At 41.0% G+C, this 22304-nt stretch overlaps 1 protein-coding gene across 3 annotated transcripts in view; it reads right to left on the reverse strand.

Annotated features, from left to right (window-relative positions):
- ctbp1.L (C-terminal binding protein 1 L homeolog) overlaps positions 1-22304 on the reverse strand; it is a 362230-nt gene that overhangs the window by 127982 nt on the left and 211944 nt on the right. The window contains exon 1 of one of the 3 annotated variants that reach the window (XM_018254856.2): positions 5817-5982. The exons of the other annotated variants lie outside the window; for them this stretch is intronic. Within the exon in view, the coding sequence (XP_018110345.1) occupies positions 5817-5823 (7 nt within the window). The 5' untranslated portion in view covers positions 5824-5982. Of the gene's footprint in view, positions 1-5816; positions 5983-22304 lie in introns of those variants that run through there. 3 annotated transcript variants of the gene reach the window in all.

A 22304-nucleotide genomic window follows, 5' to 3' on the forward strand; every position in this document is an offset into this window, starting at 1 on the left:
AACAAAAACGCCTTTTCACCCAAAAAATAACTTTGATTAATAAATTTCGGTTGGTCTTTTTTTATTCGAATTTCAAAGGTTTTTTTTTTTATTTGAAATTTGACCCTTGATAAATCCTAAGGGTCCAATAGTAAATTCTAATTCTCTAATTTTTTTGTGTCAAAATTCACATTCGAATTTTAATTCCCTATTCCAATGTAAATTCCAATGTGAGATTTATCACAACTCAAATTTTTTTCTTAAATAACCCCCCATTCAAGTTGTGATTGAATTCGAATTTATTAGAGTAAAAAAAAAAATCGACCTTTGATAAATCTGCCCATTACCGTTTTGTATCAACAGTTTGGGATATGCCCTTTCCCATTTCAGCACAGTAATGTCCACCTGAAACCTGCCAAATTGCTGTTTTAGTCAATGGGAGATGTCCTGGGATCAATCTTGAGTTGTTTGTAGTGATGGGTGAATAAATTTGTCTGGCACAAATTTGCGACGAATTTCCGTGTTTCCGATTTTCACGATTTTTTCGTGAAAACTTTCGAATTGCTTGATTTTTTCATTAAAACATTCGAATTGCTTGATTTTTTTAGTAAAATAGTTAAATTTTTTTGTAAAAACGATTGAATTTCATGATTTTTTCGTGAACTTTCCGATTTCAAGATTTTTCGCCATTTCACGAAATTTTGTGGGAAATTCGAAAAATTTTCAGCAAATCGAAACGTGAGAAATTCGTTCATTACTAGTTATTTGCAGTAGTGATGTTCGGGCTTTTCCTGCCCTAGCCCGACTTCCGGGTTCCCTTTAAAGACCCGCGCCGGCCCACAAAAGAGGCGGGGCAAGATGTGCCCGTCTATAAAAGTTCATCACGGAAGTTGGAAGCCGGCGTTTGGAAAGTCAGTCAGAAGACCTCAACCCGATCCCGCCCAGACCCATGGGAGTCGCGTTTTTAAAACTCTAATCAAATTAGAGTTTAAGAAATTTGATTTTTTTAATAAATTTCGATCGGTTGAATTTTGAGTTCATGGGAGTTTTTAAAAAAAATATTGAATAAAACAGATAAAATAATCTCTCCCCCCCCACCCTTCACCTTCAGACTCACGATTAACACTTCAGTAATAACATTATTAATTAAGAGCCGGGGAAGGACGTTTTGGTAAATGAAGCAAAATGTTCTAATCTTTCCCCGTGTAACTTCATTAAAACTGACAGGAAACCAAATATCACCATCTGTCAGGTAGCTGTAAAGTCTCTTAAAACAGCTCCGGGGAAGCAGCTTAACTCACAGCAAAGTGGAGGATATTGCAAGCGTAGCCTTTAATTCATGGGACTAACCAAAAGAAAGGGTGTTTCTCTATTGTGTATATTATGCACTCGGCCTAGCCAAAGCCCTATGCACCACACATAAGCAGCATGGACAGTGAGAGGCCTTCAACTACAACCCTACAACCATCCATTGGAATATGATGGGATAAAATTCATTAATCCCCAAAAGTGTTGTCCCCTACAGTTGTTAGCCCCCTGTATTAGTAACCAACAGATAAAAAAAAATAAAAAAATATGGTGAGGCCCAAGTACCCATAAAGAATAAGTAAACCTTTAAAATAAGTGAATTTAAAATGAATGTGAGTGCTTTTCTAAGCGCTTTTGTCATTCACATTTTTTTTTTAATTCCAAGATATTAAAGGATACATGTACTGTTAATATGAATGAATTTTGTTACAACAGCGCCACCTGCTGGTCAGTTTTCCACCAGTCTGACCACCAAGTAGTCAAGGAAGTTGTCAGGAGAGAGAAAGAGGCTGCTCTGATGTTCTTCTGCTTAGGAAAGATTTGAGAAAGGTTTCTAATTCCTTTCCTAACCGAAGAACATCAGAGCAGCCTCTTTCTTTCTCCTGACAACTTCCTTGCTCTTCCTTCCTTAATATCTTGGAATTAAAAAAAATAAATAAATAAATGTGAATGACAAAAGTGTTTAGAATAACACCCACATTCATTTTGTGAATTTCACAGGAATTTTCGCTGGCGGTTTCGCGAATTTATTCGCCAGTGGCGAATCGCGGGAGTTTGCGTCCCATCACTAGCAATTGGTTTTAATTTTTTATATTATTTAGGATTTTTGGGTTATTTTGTTTTTTTATTCAGCAGCTCTCCAGTTTGTAATTTCAGCCATCTAGTTGCTGAGGTCCAAATTCCCCTAGCAACCATGCATTGATTTGAATAAGAGACTGAAATATGAATAGCAGAGGTCCTGAATAGAAAGAGGAGTAATACAAAGTAGCAATCACAATAAAAGTGTAGGCGTAAAGAACATTTGTTTTTAGATGGGGTCAGTGACCCCCATTTGAAAGCTAGAAAGAATTAGAAGAAGATGGCTAATAATTGAATGGCCGCGAAACGTGGAAATTCGCGCCTGGCCTCATTTGTTAAGGTCACGATCTTATAGTTCACTCCATCCCCCCCCCCCCCCCCGAGACCAGGCCTGGACTGGGAGTCAAAATAGGCCCTGTCATTCCAGATGCCCAAACAGCCTGCTACCAGCCCACTATATGGTAACTTTCTATGGAGTCATACAGCAGCCCCTCTGGCATGTGCCAGAACCACAGATTTCCAGTCCGGGCCTGCCCGAGACACATTGGCTCACGCCCCAAGCTCCCTGGTACTGGATCCCCCATGAACTAGGAGCCCTGGTCCACTGCCCGTATAGGCCTAATGGCCTAATGGAGTCTACAGTTTTTACCCACTAGAGGGAATACTATACATGTTTTTTAACTACTGATGTGAATAAAATATATTTTTTTACTTAATAGCATGTTTTGGAGAAATTATTGAGATTGTGGTTTTACCCACTCATGTCAGCCCCAAACTGAAAAATGAAACGACTAAAACTAGCAACAAAATGTATTGAAAACTGACAAGTTATCTGGAAACCGTTTTCCAAAAAGCTCAGAATTACAGGAAGGCAGCCTCCCAGGCCCGGATTTGGGGAGAGGCCCCCTAGGCCCGGGCCTAGGGCGGCAAGATGTTAGGGGCGGCAGCCGCGGCAAGCAGGCCCCCTAACAACCTCAAAACCCAATGCCTCCAGCAATTTGAAGATGCAAAAGAGACATTAATGCAGCCCCACCTCGTTAAAACAATTCATCTGCACCTATACAAGCCAATTTTATATACATTACCTGCAATAATTGTGTAATTTCACAAAGATATAAAGAATGCGACGGCGTGACTGGTCTGCTTGCACAAGCGTTTATATGTAATGAGGGGCGAATTTGTTTGGCAGGCGCGAATTCGCGGCAAATTTGCGTGATTCACCGCCAGCGAATAAATTCGAAAAATGTCCGTAAAAAACGAATGCTGGCGTGTGAAAAAATGGACGCCGGCATAAAACACAGCTTCGTTTCGTGAATTTTGCGGGAAATTCGCTAATTTTTTGGCGAAGCGAAACGGCGCAAATTCGCCCATCACTATTTATATGAAGTCATCCAGATAGTTGGGCCCATTGACCTACAAACATGGATAAAACATGGGTGAATCCAGGCAGACGTTTTAAAGCTGCAAAATATCTTTATTAAGGAAGCGTATCACACAACATGGTTCGGGCAAAGCCCTTGGGTGATACACTTCTTTAATAAAGGAATTTTGCAGCTTTAAAATGTCTGCCTGGATTCATCCTGCATCTACAACCCTTCTTTGATTAACTACTCAGTACAGGATACCCCGTGGGATGAACAATATATAATCCAAGGGTGAGCTGCAGAGAAAACGTATTGAATTGAAATGGATAAAACATGAAATACACTAATATAGGATAGAAAGCTGAGGGTCCCCTCAGCTGTTAAAGGTTAAACCCTTCTCTGGATACAGCACAACAAAAAGTTCATTGTAGAGGTCAATTTCCCCTTTAAATAACCTTAATGTATGACAAGCACCAGGCAGTTTAATAGGGGCCACAGAATGAAGAGCGGGCAGCAGTGATGGAGAAATGGAGAAGAGCTTGATTCTTTTTCTTTTAGACAAAACCAGCAAAATGGGCAGATTTGGAGAAAGCAAAGCAAGAAGCGAGCGGCAGGGAAATAAAACACATTAATGGCACGGCGCATTGATTTTCCTCAAGTCTTGGAGTGCAAGGACTGCTAGGAAGTTAATAGCTTCAAAATATATATATCATCTCATGACTTGCAAACACAGCACCCCTGGCCCAGGCTCAGATTCATATTCCCTTCGCCCAAGGGACTATATATTATTTATATATATATATATATATATATATATATATATATATATATATATATATATATATATATATATATATATATATATATATATATATATATATATATATATATATATACACATATAGTCCAACAGTTATTTCCAGCACTCCATTCCGTATATCAATCTATGACCCAGGTGCTATCCAGACGTGCTTCCATATACAAAAACAGATGCACACCAGGATTTAAAAGATATTAAAAAAATTAATTTTATTTGATACATTTAAAATAGATCAGGTCAACGTTCCGGTCTCCATCTAAGACCTTTGTCAAGACCCTATCTATTTTAAATGAATTATTTTATTATTTAATTTTTAGAGTATTTTTTGTGTATATATATATATATATATATATATATATATATATATATATATATATATAAACACATACACACACATATATACACAGTAGAACCCTCATTTAACATTTTTTCAGGAAAAATGGTGTAAAATCCAAGAAAATGTAAAATGAGGGAAATATATTATTTATATATATATATATATATATAAATAAAATATATAGGCGGGACCACAAAACAACAATGTAAAATGAGGGGAAACTTAAACGCACATTTATATAAATATATATACACATCAGATATACCAGCTTGTGCACTGAGATGTGAGTAATCCTGCAGAGGCAATTATTGGGATATGGAACCAATGACTAAACAGCTGACACGGCGCACAAGATTTCTGCTATTTAAAATACTGAGCCAGCTTCCAGCATGCATCCCCACAGTCAGCTCTGCAAAGAGATTGTGCAGCAGTTTGGACTACAATTCCCAGCAGCCCCCAGCAGTGTGAGCTATGGCAGATGCATAGAAATCAGAACATCTCAGTGCTCCAGGAGGTCTGTAACAGGGGTTTGTCCACCACTGATTAGTCTCTGAAGCATGCTGGGAGTTGTAGTTCAATCACAGCTGCAGGTTGGAAGATAATTAATGAAGCCGTGACAACCTTCAATCCCCTAAACAAACAAGAGAGGCCACCCAGACAAACTCTTGTCCCCAGAGGGGGCCCCCCCACCCGCAACACTATATTTAACATCACAGGAACCACAACACAGAGATTAACCCCTTTGAGCGCCTGCTGGGTCTGCAGCCTGAACTCTTCCCTTAATGCACAGAAGCCAGATTATATTATCTGCATTATATATACGGCATTTTGTTTCAAGGGAAAGGCAGCTTCTTTACCAATCAAACTTCTGCAGAAGAATAAAGAATACACATGCATTTAGAGCAGCCAGCCTGCATTATACAATATAAATCATAACATCATGAACAATAGAAATACCCCCTCCCCATAATACCCGCTCTGATCAAGCCATTTGTGTGCAGCAAGTAAATGCAGATTAGACTGTAAAATATACAAACCACCCCCCTTTTCTTAATCCATTTACAAGACACACACACACAGCATGGGATCAAAGGCACCCCACCCACTGCTGGAGATAAAGCCCCTCTAGGGGGCTCAGCTTCAGCATTGCCCTATCCCCATGATAAAGAAAGGCAAAGGAAAACATTGCAAATAAGAGATAGGTACAAACCTTGCATCTCCAACCTTTACAGGGATTTTTCCCAAACAGAATTTGCTAGGGCTTGTGAAAATATGAAGCAGGGAAGCAGGCGGCCAATCAGCACGTACAAACACATCACAAGAGCCAATGGGAGGCAGCCACCAGCTGCATGCCGACCAATGACACGAGGGCTGACTCCTCCAGTCACACAAGCAGAGAGAGAAAGAGAGAGGAATGGAGAGAGGAGGGTGGGGAGAGGGGCAGAGAGAAAGAAAATAAAAAAGCCTCAGTGGCAGCTGAAACTGCCAGGGAGGGAGGTGGGTGGAGAAGCTACGGCTGCAGGGTGGGGAGAAAAAAAATGGAGAGGGGAGGGAAAATAGGTATTAAAGTTAAAGGGAGACAAAGACAGGAGTCATTTCCAGCCACTAGTATTGCTCCATGGAAAGGACAAAACTCCCGCAGAAGTTCTCTCTCATCAACAAGTACCGCTGCCACCTTTTCTGGAAAAAAAATACCAGCCTATATCCTATATTTTTATGGTTTTTCCCTATTAATAACATTGTCACCAAGCAGCATTTTTACCGGCCAGGCCGGGAAACTACTGGCCAGATAATAACCCTATCAACAAGCCTTTCCACTGCAACGCTGGATCTGTAGGATCATCCAGAGGACAAATCAATACATATCACTTTAAATGGGTTGTTCACCTTTGAGCTAACTGTCAGTATATTCTGAGACAATCTGCAATTGGTTTTCATTTTTTATTATTTGTGGCTTTTGAGTTATTTTGTTTTTTTTTTATTCAGCAGCTCTTCAGTTTGCAATTTCGGTAATTCGATTGCCAGGGAAACACTTAGGGATGCACCGAATCCACTTGGTTAAAGATACAGCCGAATACAGAATCTGAATTCGCATATGCAAATTAGGGGCAGGAAAGGAAAAAGTGGAAAAAATTCTCCTTTTATGATGAAAAGTCACGTAATTTCCCTACACGCCCCTAATTTACATATGCAAATTAGGATTTGGATTGGGTTTGGCCAGGCGCAAGGATTCAGCCGAATCCCAAACTGAATCCTGGATTCGGTGCATCCCTAGTAATACTTATACTAGCAACCATGCATTGGTTTGAATAAGAGACTGGAATATGAATAGCAGAGGCCTGAATAGAAAGATCAGTAATAAAAAGAAGTGATAACAATACATTTGTAGCCTTACAGAGCTTTTGTTTATTAGATGGGGGTCAGTGACCCTCATTAAAAAGCTGAAGAGAGTCAGAAGACGAAGGCAAATAATTCAAAAACTATACAAAACAAATAATGAAGACCAATTGAAAAGTTGCTTAGAAATGGTCATACTAAAAGTTAATTTAAAGGTGAACCACCCCGGTCATCGCCCTCCACAAAAAATATTCTGCATTATGAATTGTTATTCTAAGCAACTTTCCCCATTCATTACAAATTCGTTTGTATTTGTCATTGAAAGCAGCATCTGTCTGTCCCTATTCTCTGTGCAACAATGTAGCCACAGTCCCTTCCCTTGTTTCTCTGTTCAGTCAGATTCCCTGCGTTACACTGTTGCCTGAATATAAACAGCCAGAGACACTGTAACAATAATATTTACAAATAACTGTAAACGCGTTGAGCTTGTGCAATGCATGCGGATGGGAAAGTTGCTTTTAAACAACGTTCTGCACCAAATGGTGTTTGGGTGGAGTTGCCCTTTAACACTGCATGAAAGAATAATTGTATCATTCATAACTAGGGCTGTAACGTTCCCCCCCATCCCTGTCAGGGCAGGTGGTCTTCTAGGGAAGGAATCTTCGTGGATTTATCACTGGAGGGACGGTAGCCTAAGTATTTGTAAATTGCCAGCCATAGCTGCCAGCATTAACATTTAAATGGGAATGCTAATGGGAAATGCACTGAGCTGTGCTGAAATGCAGGCAGCTCAATATCAGGTGCACGGCTCTCTCTCCAGCCGGGATTTAGAGGGAATACACCTGTGGGAAAGTAGCTTTTCCGCCCAGCTCTGAACAATGCTCTCTCCCTATAGAAAGACACAGCTCCTAGGTTTATGACTTTAGGAAAAGGGAACTGGGCTTCTTGGAGTTAAAGGAGAAACAAACCATTTAGGGTAGGACTACATGGACGTTTTCAGTGCGATCCGATGTGCTGCGACAGAACGTGCAGCGTCTGCATCCGACAGCCATGTCGCATCAACGCGGTGACAATTCTATCTCTTACCTTATTTCTGTCGTATGTGTTTTTTCGCAGGCGTTTTGTTGCAGTGCGTCAGATCACGCCGAAAACGTCCATGTAGTCCTATCCTTAATAAAAAAAACCCTACCACCCACCCACCCTGCCAGCCAAATGCCCCTGCAGGCCCCCATGCATGGGCCGATAAAAGCTGCTGACAGACCGAGTCGGCAGCTTATTGGCCTGTGTGTGGGGCCATCCAACAGGCTTCGTGAAACAAGCAGATCTTTCTCCGATATGCCCACATTGAAGTGGTCGATATCGGGCTGATATGATCGTGGGCCCTAGGGCCCAATAATCAGATCATAATGGATCCGATATAGGCGGTCGAATCGCAGGACTGCGTCGATGCACCAAAACTGAAGAAAATCGACGAAGCGCCAGCCTCATTCCGAAGATTACCGAATCGGCTGAAGATAGCGTCCGTGAACTCCGCTGGACAGAATCTGCAACGAGGGGTAAGTAAAGACTTAGGGGCATTTGCCCGGGGGCAGCTAGGCTGGGGGGGAGGAGGGAGGGTGTCCATGTAGAGTAGGGGGGTAGTGTTTTTTTTTATTAAGGCTTTGTTTCTCCTTTAAGCTTAGGCACCTGGCTGGGCCCTAGGCACCTGGCTGGGCACCGCATCGGCTGAGTGTGTGCTCGAGTGCGCATGCGCCAAAAAGTGTGCTCAAGCACATGCGCAGAAGTGCATTATTACCAAAAAATATGGGGAGAGACAGGACTGGACAATGGGGTAGGTGTCAGAGCAGGTACGTGCCTGGCGCCCCCCCAGCTTTGCGCCCTAGGCACGTGCCTACTCTGCCTACCCCTAGTTCCGGCCCTGATTCAATCGGATTAAGCAGGGCTGGGCCAGGTGCCCTAGGCAACCCGATCGGCTAACCCTGCCCCCCACGTGTGTACCTGTGCCCACCATAACATACAGTAAGAGGAGGGCAACAAAGAGAAAGTGCAGGGGAGGGAGGGACAGAGGGGGTAGGCAAGAGCTGCAAAGGGGAATTAATCCGGACTAGGGGTAGGCAGAAGAATCGTGAACAGGCACCTGCCCAGCTCCCCCACAGAGTTGCGCCCTAGACAGGTGCCTCCTCTGCCAACCCCTAGTTCTGGCCCTGGAGTTGAGGACCGCATGGGTTAATTGGTGTGATCCTCGATCAGACCACCCGTATTCTTCTCATTATGATCTTATCGTTGGGACCTAGGGTCTACAATCTAATCAGCCCGATATCGCCCTCCTCAAGGTGGATACATCGGGGATTCATTTTCATGTTTCCAAAATTGTAGGAATGCTCTGAAGCCGAGTTGACAAAGGGAATGGATAAGAGTCAGTTATTATTATTATTATTATCATGTAATTATATAGCACCAACATATTTTGCAGCGCTGCATTATATTATTAAGCTTAGATGACTAGCGCGTGGAGGCCTCTGGGTAAATAATTGTTACATATGTGGCATGTTGGGTAGAAAAAGTAAGCTAATGCCATTATACTGGGTCTATAAATAGAGGGGTGCAGGCGGGTGTGTGTGGATCGGGTGTGGGTTGAGGTTTTCTTACCCGCACATCACTAACTGAGAGCACTGGGACGATCCAGAACCATACGAATGTATCATCCCTTCACCCCAAGGGGCAGATTTTATCCAGCGTCCACTTCGCACCCATCGCAACACGTCGACAGGCGCAAAATACGCTACGAATACACTAATTTGTCTCGGGCGTCAAACACTGGCGACATTTCACTAGCGTTACTTCGATTGTGTGAGCATTTCATATCGAAGATGCGCTAACGTTCATTTGTGCCTAACGAAACTTCGCTAGTGATCTTGCGCTTAGGTCAGTTTGCATAGGGCGGGAAATTTAAAGTTGTATGGACGTCTTTATTATAAATGTTGCTGCAAATGGTTTGAGTTACCGGTTTTTATTACAAATGTCCAGGGAACCTTAATAAAGATAAGTGAGTTAATAAAATGCCCTACACATGAGCCCACTATAAAATTAGGGGCATATTTATCAGGGGTCGAATTTCGAATTGAAAAAACTTCGAAATTTTAATTCAAAAAGACCAACAAAATTTAAGTTGAAGTTTTTTTTTAGTCGAATAGGTCCATTTTCGATCTAATAGGTCCCCATTAGATCGAATTCAAAATCGAAGTTTTTCCCAAAAAAAACTTTGATTTTTCAAAGTCCACCAATTGACTCCAAATGGGTTTTAGGAGGTCCCCATAGGCTAAAACAGCAATTCGGCAGGTTTTAGATGGCGAATGGTCGAAGTCGAATTTTTAAAGAGAAAGTACATGATAAATTTCGATATTCTAATTTTTGAATTTTTTTCAAATTCGAATCGAAGTGACAGAAGATTGAGGAAGATGTAGCTGCTTTTTAGCACTTCGCCTGGTCTGAGGTGGCGAAGGCAACTCTCTCAAAAGAGCTAACGTTCATTAAAATACGCACTTTAGTGAATTTGCGGAGTAACGTCCGTTCGCCCGAGTGAAAAGTCACCTGGCAATGAAGTGCGAATGACCGCTAGCGACGGTACCTTTTAGTGATTTGCTGATGGGCGAAAAGCCTCTTTAGTAAATCTGCCCCCAAATATGAAGTTGTGGAAGGGATTAAAGAAAAATCTTCAGGGGCACCTACTCCAGCCTAATACCACAAATCCTTCAACAAATGTAAAGTGCTCTGGGGGGTTTTTTTCCTATGATTATTTGAAATTTTCGGTTCTGGTCCATTTGTAGTTATGATTTTCTTAGCACAGTAAGTTTATTGTAAAGAACAGCCCTTTGCCTGCCTGACTTGATTCCGACTGAACTAAAAACATTGTGCTTCTTGCCGATGCTGCAAAATGCTGCCGTGCTGCAAAAGTTCCACTGAAACTGGCATTGTCAATAAAGAATAGGAAAAAACCAAGAAGAAAAATCTCTATTGATTCATTCATTCTCGCCTATTATATTATTGGAGAACAGTAACATCAGCGGGGGAGCTAGCCATTTGCTTAGCACATTCATACGGAAGACAAAAATAAAGCTGGGGATATTGATCTGAATGCTACACATGAGATCAGCTTTAAAGAGTTAACTTTTAGTATGTCGTAGAGAGTGATGTTCTGAGACAATTTGCAATTGGTTTTCATTTTTTATTATTTGTGGTTTTTGAGTTATTTAGCTTTTTATCCAACAGTTCCAACTGACCCTAGCAACCATTTCTTGAACGAGAAACTGGAATATACTGGAAGTAGCAATAACAATCACTGTGTGGCATTACAGAGCATTTGTTTTTCGGATGGGGTCAGTGACCCCCATTTGAAAGATGGAAAGAGGCAAAAAAAATAATAATATAAAAACTATAAAAAAATATAAATAATGAAGACTAATTAAAAAGTTGCTGAGAATTAACACAGTAACATAGAAAGTAACATAGTAAGTTAGGTTGAAAAAAGACACACATCCATCAAGTTTAACCTTTTAACTTTTTTTAACCCGCCTAACTGCCAGTTGATCCAGAGGAAGGCAAAAAACCCACCTGAAGCCTCTCCAATTTGCCTCAGAGGGGGAAAAATTCCTTCCAGGCTCCAAAATGGCAATGGGACCAGTCCCTGGATCAACTTGTACTATGAGCTATCTCCCATAACCCTGTATTCCCTCACTTGCTAAACACCATCCAACCCCTTCTTATACCTATCTAATGTATCAGCCTGTACCACTGATTCAGGGAGACAATTCCACATCTTCACAGCTCTCACTGTAACAAACCCCTTCCCAATATTTAGCTGGAACCTCTTTTCTTCTAATCGGAATGGGTGACCTTGTGTCAGCTGGAAAGATCTACTGGTAAATAAAGCATTAGAGAGATTATTATATGATCCCCTTATATATTTATACATAGTTATTATATCACCCCTTAAGTCCCTCTTCTCCAGCGTGAACATCCCCAATTTGGCCAGTCTTTCCTCATAGCTAAGATTTTCAATACCTTTTACCAGCTTAGTTGCCCTTCTCTGTACCCTCTCTAATACAATAATGTCCTGTTTGAGTGATGGAGACCAAAACTGTACGGCATATTCTAGATGGGGCCTTACCAGTGCTCTATACAGTGGAAGAATGACCCCCTCCTTCCGTGAATCACTGCCCCTTTTAATACAGCTCAAGACCTTATTTGCCCTTGATGCTGCTGACTGGCATTGCTTGCTACAGCCAAGTTTATCATCTACAAGGACTCCAAGGTCCTTTTCCATAATGGATTTGCCTAGTGCAGTCCCATTAAGGGTATAAGTGGATATTTTTACATCCCAGGTGCATGACTTTACATTTATCAACATTGAATCTCATTTGCCACTTAGCCGTCCAGATTGCCAGTTTGTCGAGATCCTGTTGCAAGTGCCACATCCTGGATGGAATTAATTGGGCTGGATAGTTTTGTGTCATCTGCAAACACTGATACATTACTTACAATACCCTCCCCTAAGTCATTAATGAATAAGTTAAATAAAAGTGGACCCAAAAAAGATTTGAGGGGTTTATTGCAACATTAGGGTAACAGCATTGCCTTACGCATTTCAGGAAACATTTCCTTACGCGTTTCAGGAAACACATAAGGAGATGCTGTTACCCTAATGTTGCAATAAACTCCCTCAAATCCATACAGAGTGCCGCCTGATTTGTTTATTTGGACCTGTATCACAGCTGGGACGCTGGTAGCTGAGCACACAGAGTTTATGGAGCTGATTGGAAGGACATCGTGTGGTGGGGTGAGTCTTGAGCAGTCACATACTTATTGACTTCCTTATATCGGGAAATTACCCGAGGATTGGGGCCACCAGGAGATCCTCTGGGCCATAGGGATCAAGGCAGAAGGATGACCGCTAAACCCTAATTGCATTTAAAGCTTATTACCTTGATTTTTGTGAATCAGGCCTGTTAAAATATATTCCCCTACACCACGGGGCCGATTCACTAACTTCGAGTGAAGGATTCGAAGTAAAAAAACTTCGAATTTCGAAGTGTTTTTTGGGCTACTTCGACCATCGAATGGGCTACTTCGACCTTCGACTACGACTTCGAATCGATGGATTCGAACTAAAAATCGTTCGACTATTCGACCATTCGATAGTCGAAGTACTGTCGCTTTAAGAAAAAACTTCGACCCCCTAGTTCGCCACCTAAAAGCTACCGAACTCAATGTTAGCTTATGGGGAAGGTCCCCATAGGCTTTCCTAAGTTTTTTTGATCGAAGGATATTCTTTCGATCGTTGGATTAAAATCCTTTTCGATTTTCGAAGTCGAAGGATTTTAATTCCCAGTCGAATATCGAGGGTTAATTAACCCTCCATATTCGACCCTTGGTGAATCGGCCCCCACGTGTTCCAGGGCCAGATTTGAATAAAATAACGCCATACACAATCATTTGCAGAGCCTCTGACAAGGCTGGAGGGGTAATAAATATCAATAGGAGGGCAGCTCGTAGCTGGGCAGCCCATTTGTCACCAATCTAAGTAACACCACTACAAGCCGTCTCATTTTGTTCTTTGTGAATGATGAATAAATCTAGTTTACACCCCGTGCAAGTGAAACACCAGCAGATCTGGCGAAGCTTTTATTTGCAAGGTGCCCCGTGCGTGGCTGCAGTCGTAGTAGTAAAATGTGAAAAACAACCAGTCGCGGTGACAAATGACCCATTCCTGTGACAATCGATAAACTGACCCACCCGGTGAATGAAATACAGATCATCAGGCGTCCGTTTTTATTAAAGAGTCGTTGTGTGATAACCAAGTCATGGGGAGGCTTCCAAGCATAAGATTAAATGACATGCCCAGCAAATCTGGAGTTGTGAGATAAAGCACAGGAGTAGTGTGAGCAGTGGAAGCCGGTGCAGCAGCCCTGACAGTCTATAAAAGGCCTTTTACAAAGCATTAAGCCAAATAATGGCGGCTAAATTCTCCAAGAGCGCCGGGTGCAAAATACGCTGTTGGACTTGCCATGATAATTATTTTTTTTTTTTTTACATTTCTCTGCATCGCACTTATTATTTATTCTTGTTTTCCCCCCACAAACAGCTTGTTAGTTTTATTATTTGTTCCATTCAACGCTAAATCACTTTCAGCCAGTGAATATGATTATGGGAAAATAACACATTATAATGATTGTTATTCTAACGGAAGCAGGAGAGTGACAATTAATCATTTTTATTACTAATTGCCAACAAACTCTAGAGGTGTAGAAAAACAATGATATGAGCTCGCAATACAGGAGCGCTGATGTGACGTGTGCTGCAAAACTATGGGAGCAGATAAAATCATGGATAAAAACATCTGATTGGATGATTTCACCCTAATATACAGTGAATAAAGTACCCCCTATTGTAAAATATAAGGATATTAGAAGTTACTGAGGAGTTCCATGACCATATAAAAGCATGAGGCCAAAGTGACTTCTAATATCCTCCTATTTTGCAACAGGGGTACTTTATTTATTATAACACACAAGTTTCAGTGAGTCATGTGAAAGAAATGACATCACTAAGCTCAGATTATAACCGATGACATCACAGCACCATTTAAAGGATATAATTTAGAGGATTTTCATGGCTTTTGTGTATTATATAGTGAATAAAGTAACCCCTCTTGTAAATTGTAAGGATATTATTCTCGTATTATGCAACAGGGGCACTTTATTTATTATAACACACAAGTTTCAGTGAGTCATGTGACAGAAATGACATCACTAAGCTCAGATTATAACCGATGACATCACAGCAACTTTTATAAGGATATCATTTACAGGATATTCATGGATTTTGTGTATTATATAGTGAATAAAGTACCCCCTCTTGTAAATTATAAGGATATTATAAGTTGACTTCTAATATCCTCGTATTTTGCAACAGGGGGTACTTTATTTATTATAACACACAAGTTTCAGTGAGTCATGTGACAGAAATGACATCACTAAGCTCCTATTATAACCGATGACATCACAGCACCATTTATAAGGATATCATTTACAGGATATTCGTGGCTGTTGTGTATTGTATACGTATATATAATGGGGGTGGAATCATTCAATATGAACTCACATGCTGTATATAAAAATATATACACACGCAGACACATATAAAACTAACTGTAGCTCTTGAGATCACAATGGCCTTGGTTTATTCTTGTCCAAGAAATCATACAAGCTCCATTTGACATTAATAGAATCAGCCCAACATCAATGCTCTCCCCATAAAGAACCATTTGTGCTGCTTCTAGTTTCTCAGTTCCTAAAGGGGACGACCTCTTGTTCTTTTCTAAGTGAAAAAAGATCCCCCCACACAATCTGTCTATAATGTCCTCTAATGTACTTGTAGAGTAACCATGTCCCCTTGCAAGCGCCTTTTCTTCAAATTAAACAACCCCAACCCTTATAATTTAAATCTTCCATCCCCTTAAAGGAGAAGGAAACCCTTTTGCGCAAAATCCCTCCTCCTCCCCCGTAGGTCCTCCTCCCGTTCGGCCTACCTCCCCCCCCCGGGTAAATGCCCCTAAGTTGCTACTTACCCCTCGGCGCAGGTCCTCTCCCGTGGATTTTGCAGGCGTCATCTTCTCCCTTGCGGTTTTCTTCCTGGAATCCCCTGGCGTTTTGGCAGCGCATGCGCAGTAGGAGCATTTGCCGATTCAGCTCTACTGCGCATGCGCCGAAAGTCACGAAGTTGGCGAAAAAAGAAATCAGAAAACTTCGTGACTGCAATTTTCGGGGAATCCAGGAAGAAGACCGCACGGGAGAAGATGGCGTTTTTGTCCACAATGCATTTGTTCTCCTGCCATTTCCCCTTCACCATGTGGGAATAAGTTGTGTGTCGTGATGGGCGACTAAATCCGACAGGTGCAAATTCGCAGCGAATTTCCTCGTTTCGGCACCGGCGTCAAAAAATTTTGGAGGTGCATTGGAAAAGTTGCTGGAGTCAAAACCGCCGTGCGTCAACAATATTCAGACGCCCATTGACTTTAACGCTGGTGTTCAAATTGATGCAAGCGTCAGAATTGACAACGGGACAAATTCGCCCATCACTAGTTGTGTGCCATGTTCAGTGCAATCTGGGTGCATGTATTATGGGGGCAGCACTAGGGATGTAGCGAACCGCCGATAATGTGTTCGCGAACGCCGTTCGCGAACACCGGCAAAAAATGCGAACAGTTCGCGAACAGTTCGCGAACTTCGAACATCCGAAAATCGTTCGATTCGAACGATCGAAGGATTTTAATCGTTCGATCGAACGATTTTCGTTCGAATCGAACGATCGAAGCCATTCGATCGAATGATTTCATTCAATCCAATGGCTTCGATCGTTCGATTCGAACGAAAATCCTTCGATTTTAGCGATCGAATGGTCGAACGATTTTGCCGCGAACGCCTATTGGCGAACGTCGCGCGACGTTCGCGAACTTGCGGCGGACGCGAACAGCCGATGTTCGCGCGAACAAGTTCGCCGGCGAACAGTCCGCGACATCCCTAGGCAGCACACTATGCAAACCCAGAATTTAAGGCCTGTCTCAGCTGCCTGCTCTGTCTGCTATTTGCACCTCATGGGCAAATCCAAGTGCAACACTATCAAGGTTGCAGAACAGATAGGGCCAAGTGTCACATGAAAAGCATTTTAATAGGTGTAAATTTAAGGCAATTAAGTATCTAGTGCTTGAGGCTATCAATACTTAACAAGGACTCACAGATCTGGATTTGTTTTACATATCCTTGGAAACTATTGGTAAATATTAACAAATTTAACATTTTCAGTTTTATTTCAAATTTTATTTGTTCTTAATTTTTAAAAATGTTCTACCGCAGATCAAATATTAATAGTAATTTGAGAGCTCAATGCTGCCAAGATCAAACTAATGGAAACATAATTTTTTGTTTAAATCAAAATATTTCACTCCACTTACTCGAAAATTCTCCATTTTGAAGTCACCTCTAAGGGGCAGATTTATCAAGGGTCGATTTTCGAAGTGGAAAATACTTCGAAATTCGACCATCGAATAGAATCCTTCAAAATTAGATTCGAAGTCGGAGGATTTTATTCATCGTACGATTGTACAATCGTAGTACGATCGTACAATCGTAGTACGATCGTACAATCGTAGTACGATCATACTTCGAATCGTACGATTCAAACTATTTTATTGTATGATCATACGATTTTCCTTCGAATGTAAAAAAATTGCTCTGGAAGGTCCCCATAGGCTAACATAGTAATTCGGCAGGTTTAAGTTGGCGAAGTATTGAAGTCGAAGTTTTTTTAAAGACACAGTACTTCGAATGGTCGAACAGTCGAACGAATTTTACTTTGAATCCAAGTAGAAGTAAATTCAAAGTCGTAGTATCCTATTCGATGGTCGAAGTATTAAAAAAATTACCTTAGTAAATCTGCCCCAAACTCAATATTAGTTATAATTAACGATATTAACAAAAACATTTTCTCGGTTGTTTTCACACTTGAGTCATTTCAAACAATGAATACCTGAAAAAAAATCCACAAGAAGCAATATCACATGTGAAATTTGCCCAAAAAAATCAAGGAAAAATTGTAAAAACTTTGATAAATATCCTGCACATGAATAATTTAAATTCGGCACTCAAACTATGTACAAAAAGTTTAAGAAGAACTGAGAATTAAAAAATAAAGCAAATAGTCTTAGGGGAAGATTTACTAAAATTCTAATACAAACATAAATAAAATTCCACTTGCAGAAAAAAAACAAAAACTTCAACCTCAAATATTTATAAAAAAAAAACTTGAATCACAAAAACTGAAATGTGTATATCTGTGAAACAAAAATCACATTGTTCCATTCATTCTTTAAAAATGGACGTTGAATTATGAAAAAGCTGTAATGTTGAAAATTCATTTTGCGTTGACTTCTATGGAAGCCTACTGGTTTTTCGTTGCCCAATTTCATTTTAATATTTGATTTTCACGATAAATTCAGGGTCAGAAAATGTACATTTGAAAACATTCAAATTTAGGGGTTACTCATTCATTTTTTTTTTAAATCATGGCAAAAACATGAGTTTTAGTAAATTAGACTTAGCCGCTTAGACAACCGCTGCCTGCTCTATATCATCAAAGTAATTTAATGAACTACCCCTTTAAAGGAGAAGGAAAGCTACAGAGGCATTTTATTGCCAATAGATTAGCTGCAATAGTGCACGCTAGAATGCTATATGTATTCTGTAGAATGTTTTACCATACCTCAGTAAAAAGCTCTAGAAACTCTCTGTTTGTTTAGAATAGGAGCTGCAGTATTAACATGGTGTGACATCACTTCCTGCCTGAGTCTCTCCCTGCTCTGGGCTCAGATTACAGTAGAGAAGGGAGGGGGTGGGGAAGAGGAGCAAACTGAGCATGCTCTTGCCCAGGGCAATGAGGTTTAAGCTGAAGGCAGGAAGTCTGATACAGAAGCCCATGAGTACACAATAGAAGGAAAGAAATGCAGTGTTTCTTTTGACAGGGGACTCAGATCAGCATTACTTTGGGGGTTTACTGGTATATTTAGATGGACCTTTCTGATAAGGCTTACTTAGTTTTAACCTTTCCTTCTCCTTTAAGTACGGCAGGGCCCCAGCTTTTGTTTCAAACTGTGGCTTTAGGTTCTCTTTTGCCCATTTTTCCTAAAAAAATAAGAACAAAGATCTTAAAATGCCCAATGTGAAGGAGTTGTGTGCAACAATTCCACGCAGGTTTGTTATTTTATTTCTTCCTTCTTTTATGCAAATATATTCTGAACCATTTCATGTGAAGGCCAACATTAAAGTCATTGTTACTGTCAACTCCCCTGTATCTGCGGTGGAACAATTTCCCTTTATAATTATAAACATTACATTTCAGTTTTACTGACGCACTGGGGTTTATGAAACCAACCTCCTCACACCACCGAAACTCAGTATAATAATAATAGGAGTATATATAGATATATATATAGATAACTAGATAGACTGGAAATCATTGCTTTCATTGGTTTGATTAAAATGTGCATTTGTTTATGTAAGTGAGCAAAGCCTAGGTGCTAGCCTTACCTGCCAAGACTTCTCAGCACAGAAAAGTGAAAAGTACTAGAATATATCTCTGCCTCTGTAGAAATCCTAGGGAAGACAGTCTGTTCTAAGCACAAGCCCATAACAAGGACATTATGGAAGCAGAAGGAGTACAGGATCAGCATATAAATAAGCAGAAAATTCAGTAAATTAAAAAAAGAGGAAAATTAAAATTTGGATTTATTTGCAGACTACTGACCTAAGGGGGAAGCAAGAGCTTCTTCAAACCTAAGGGGCAGATTCCCTAAACAGCGAAATGACTAACGGTAGCAAAACAGAGACAGACGCTAGCGATCATTCGCACTCTTATCGCCAGGCGAATTTTCGCTCTGGCGAATGGACGTAACTCTGCAAATTCACTAAGATGAGGATTTTATTGAATGTTACCTCATTCAGGTGAAGTGCAATGGAGTGCATAGGACTTCCTCAATTTTAAGTGCAAAATTTTATTTTAGTACCAAAAAAAAATTTCGAATGATTTTTTTGGCTACTTCGACCATCGAATTGGCTACTTTGACCTTCGACGACGACTTCGAATCAAACGATTCAAACTAAAAATCGTTTGACTATTCGACCATTCGATAGTCGAAGTACTGTCTCTTTAAAAAAAACGTTGACCCCCTACTTCGCCACCTAAAACCTACCGAACTGCCATGTTAGCCTATGGGGAAGGTCCCCATAGGCTTTCTAATGTTTTTTTGGTTGAAGAAAAATCGTTCGATCGATGGATTAAAATCCTTCAAATCGAACGATTCGAAGGATTTAATCGTTCGATCCAACGATTTTTCGTTCGATCGAACTATTTGCGGTAAATCCTTCGACTTCGATATTCGAAGTCGAAAGGATTTACATTCGGCAGTCGAATATTGAGAGTTAATTAACCCTCTATATTTGTCCCTGTGTAAATCTGCCCCTAAGGTGCAGATTTACTAAAGGGCGAAGTGGCTAACAGTAGCAACAATTCGCCAGCGTTACCGCCTGCAGGGACATTGTCAATTTACTAACGGGCGCAGGCGTCACTTCGCTAGCTAAAGAGACGGGTGTTAGCGGTCTTTCGCACTCTATCACCAGGTGACAATTCACTCTGACAAATGGACGTTACTCTGCAAATTCATTAAAGTGCGGATTTTACTGAACGTTACCTCTTTCTTCAGAGTTGCCTTCGCCACCTCAGACCAGGAGAAGTGCATTAAAGAAGCCACATCTTCCTCAATATTCTGTCACTTACATTATATTCTGTGAGCCGCTGGCTAGGGATGGGCGAAGTTGACCTGTTTCGCTTCGCCAAAAATCGCCAACGCCCATTAAAGTCTATGGGCGTCAAAAAATGTTGTTTGTGAAATTTTTTTTAACGTGCATATTTTTTTTTTGATGCACAACTCCATACAAGTCTATGGGCGTCATTTTTGCGGCAAAACAAGGCTGGCGTCTGATTGCCTGCAAAAGACCTAACAAACATTTTCTGGGTAACCAGTTTCCCCCACACATTTGCCAACATACAGTATGGAACATTCGTTTTATAGTGGGCTCATGTGTAGGGCATTAGAATAACTCTATTGTTTGTATTAAAGTTCCCTGGACCTGAGTTTTAAAAAGTGGAATATGTAAGTATATGCAGCAATGTTTAACATAAAGACGTCCATACAACTTAAAATGTCCCGCCCTATGCAAATTGACCTGAGCGCAAGATCACTAGCGAAGTTACTAGCGCATCTTCACTATCAAATGCTCGCATTGCCGAAGTAACGCTAGTGAAAAGTCGCCAGTGTCCGCCGCCCAGAATGAAACTCTGCATTTTAGTGAATCGGTGTAGTCTGAGCGAATTTTCGCCTGGTGAAGTGTTGCGCTGTGGATGCTGGTGAATTTTCGCCGGTTAGTAAATCTAGTAAAGCAATTTACAGTTGCAAGAGTAGTTGCGTTACTATGATGCAACAGACATAATTACTTGCCCTGAAATGAGTAGAGTAATAACAGCTCTCCATCTTCTGGTTGAGGTTGGTAATGCAAGAAATTCTCCTAAATACAATATCACCCATTCGTTCAACCAATTCACCTATCCTTTTAGTTGACAAGCACTTGTAGCTTCCATTTTATTAACAGGGAGTTTTTCGGGCACCTTAGAAGGGCCTTTCTTCTGCAAACCTTGGGACGGTGTGTTGGTCACACCTCTGCTTTAATTGCACATCAGTCTAGAGGGATCATTCACTTCTGTCGCAGCCACAAGTGCAAGAGCAATAAAGCTGGCCACACACTAGAAGATATGCTTAGAGGGATCCTGTCATCAGAAAACATGTTTTTTTCAAAATGAATCAGTTAATAGTGCTACTCCAGCAGAATTCTGCACTGAAATCTATTTCTCAAAAGAGCAAACAGATTTTTTTATATTCAATTTTGAAATCTGACATGGGGCTAGACATTTTGTCAATTTCCCAGCTGCCCCTGGTCATGTGACTTTTGCCTGCACTTTAGGAGAGAAATGCTTTCTGGCAGGCTGCTGTTTTTCCTTCTCAATGTAACTGAATGTGTCTCGGTGGGACATGGGTTTTTACTATTGAGTGTTGTTCATAGATCTACCAGGCAGCTGTTATCTTGTGTTAAGGTGGCCATACATGGAGAGATCCGCTCGTTTGACGATCGGATCCTAATGATGCCTAACGGGCGGTCGGATCGCGGGACCGCATCAACGAATAGTCCCATTTTGTCCCAGCCAATCGAGATCTGGCCGACTTTCGGCCAGATCTCGATCGGTGAAGCCCGTCGGGAGGCCCCATACATGGGCCAATAAGCTGCCGACACGGTCTGTCTGCAGCTTTTATCGGCCCCTGTATGGCCACCTTTAGGGAGCTGTTATCTGGTTACCTTCCCATTGTTCTTTTGTTTGGCTGCTGGGGGGAAAAGGGAGGGGGGTGATATCACTCCAACTTGCAGTACAGCAGTAAAGAGTGATTGAAAGTTTATCAGAGCACAAGTCACATGACTTGGGGCAGCTGGGAAATTTACAATATGTCTAGCCCCATGTCAGATTTCAAAATTGAATATAAAAAAATCTGTTTGCTCTTTTGAGAAATGGATTACAGTGCAGAATTCTGCGGGAGCAGCACTATTAACTGATTCATTTTGAAAAAATGTTTTTCCGATGACAGTATCCCTTTAAGCTGACCTTTCCCTCCCAATATGCCCACATTAAATGGGTGATAGTGGGC

This window comes from Xenopus laevis, chromosome 1L (assembly GCF_017654675.1).
Source record: "Xenopus laevis strain J_2021 chromosome 1L, Xenopus_laevis_v10.1, whole genome shotgun sequence".
NCBI lineage: Eukaryota > Metazoa > Chordata > Amphibia > Anura > Pipidae > Xenopus > Xenopus laevis.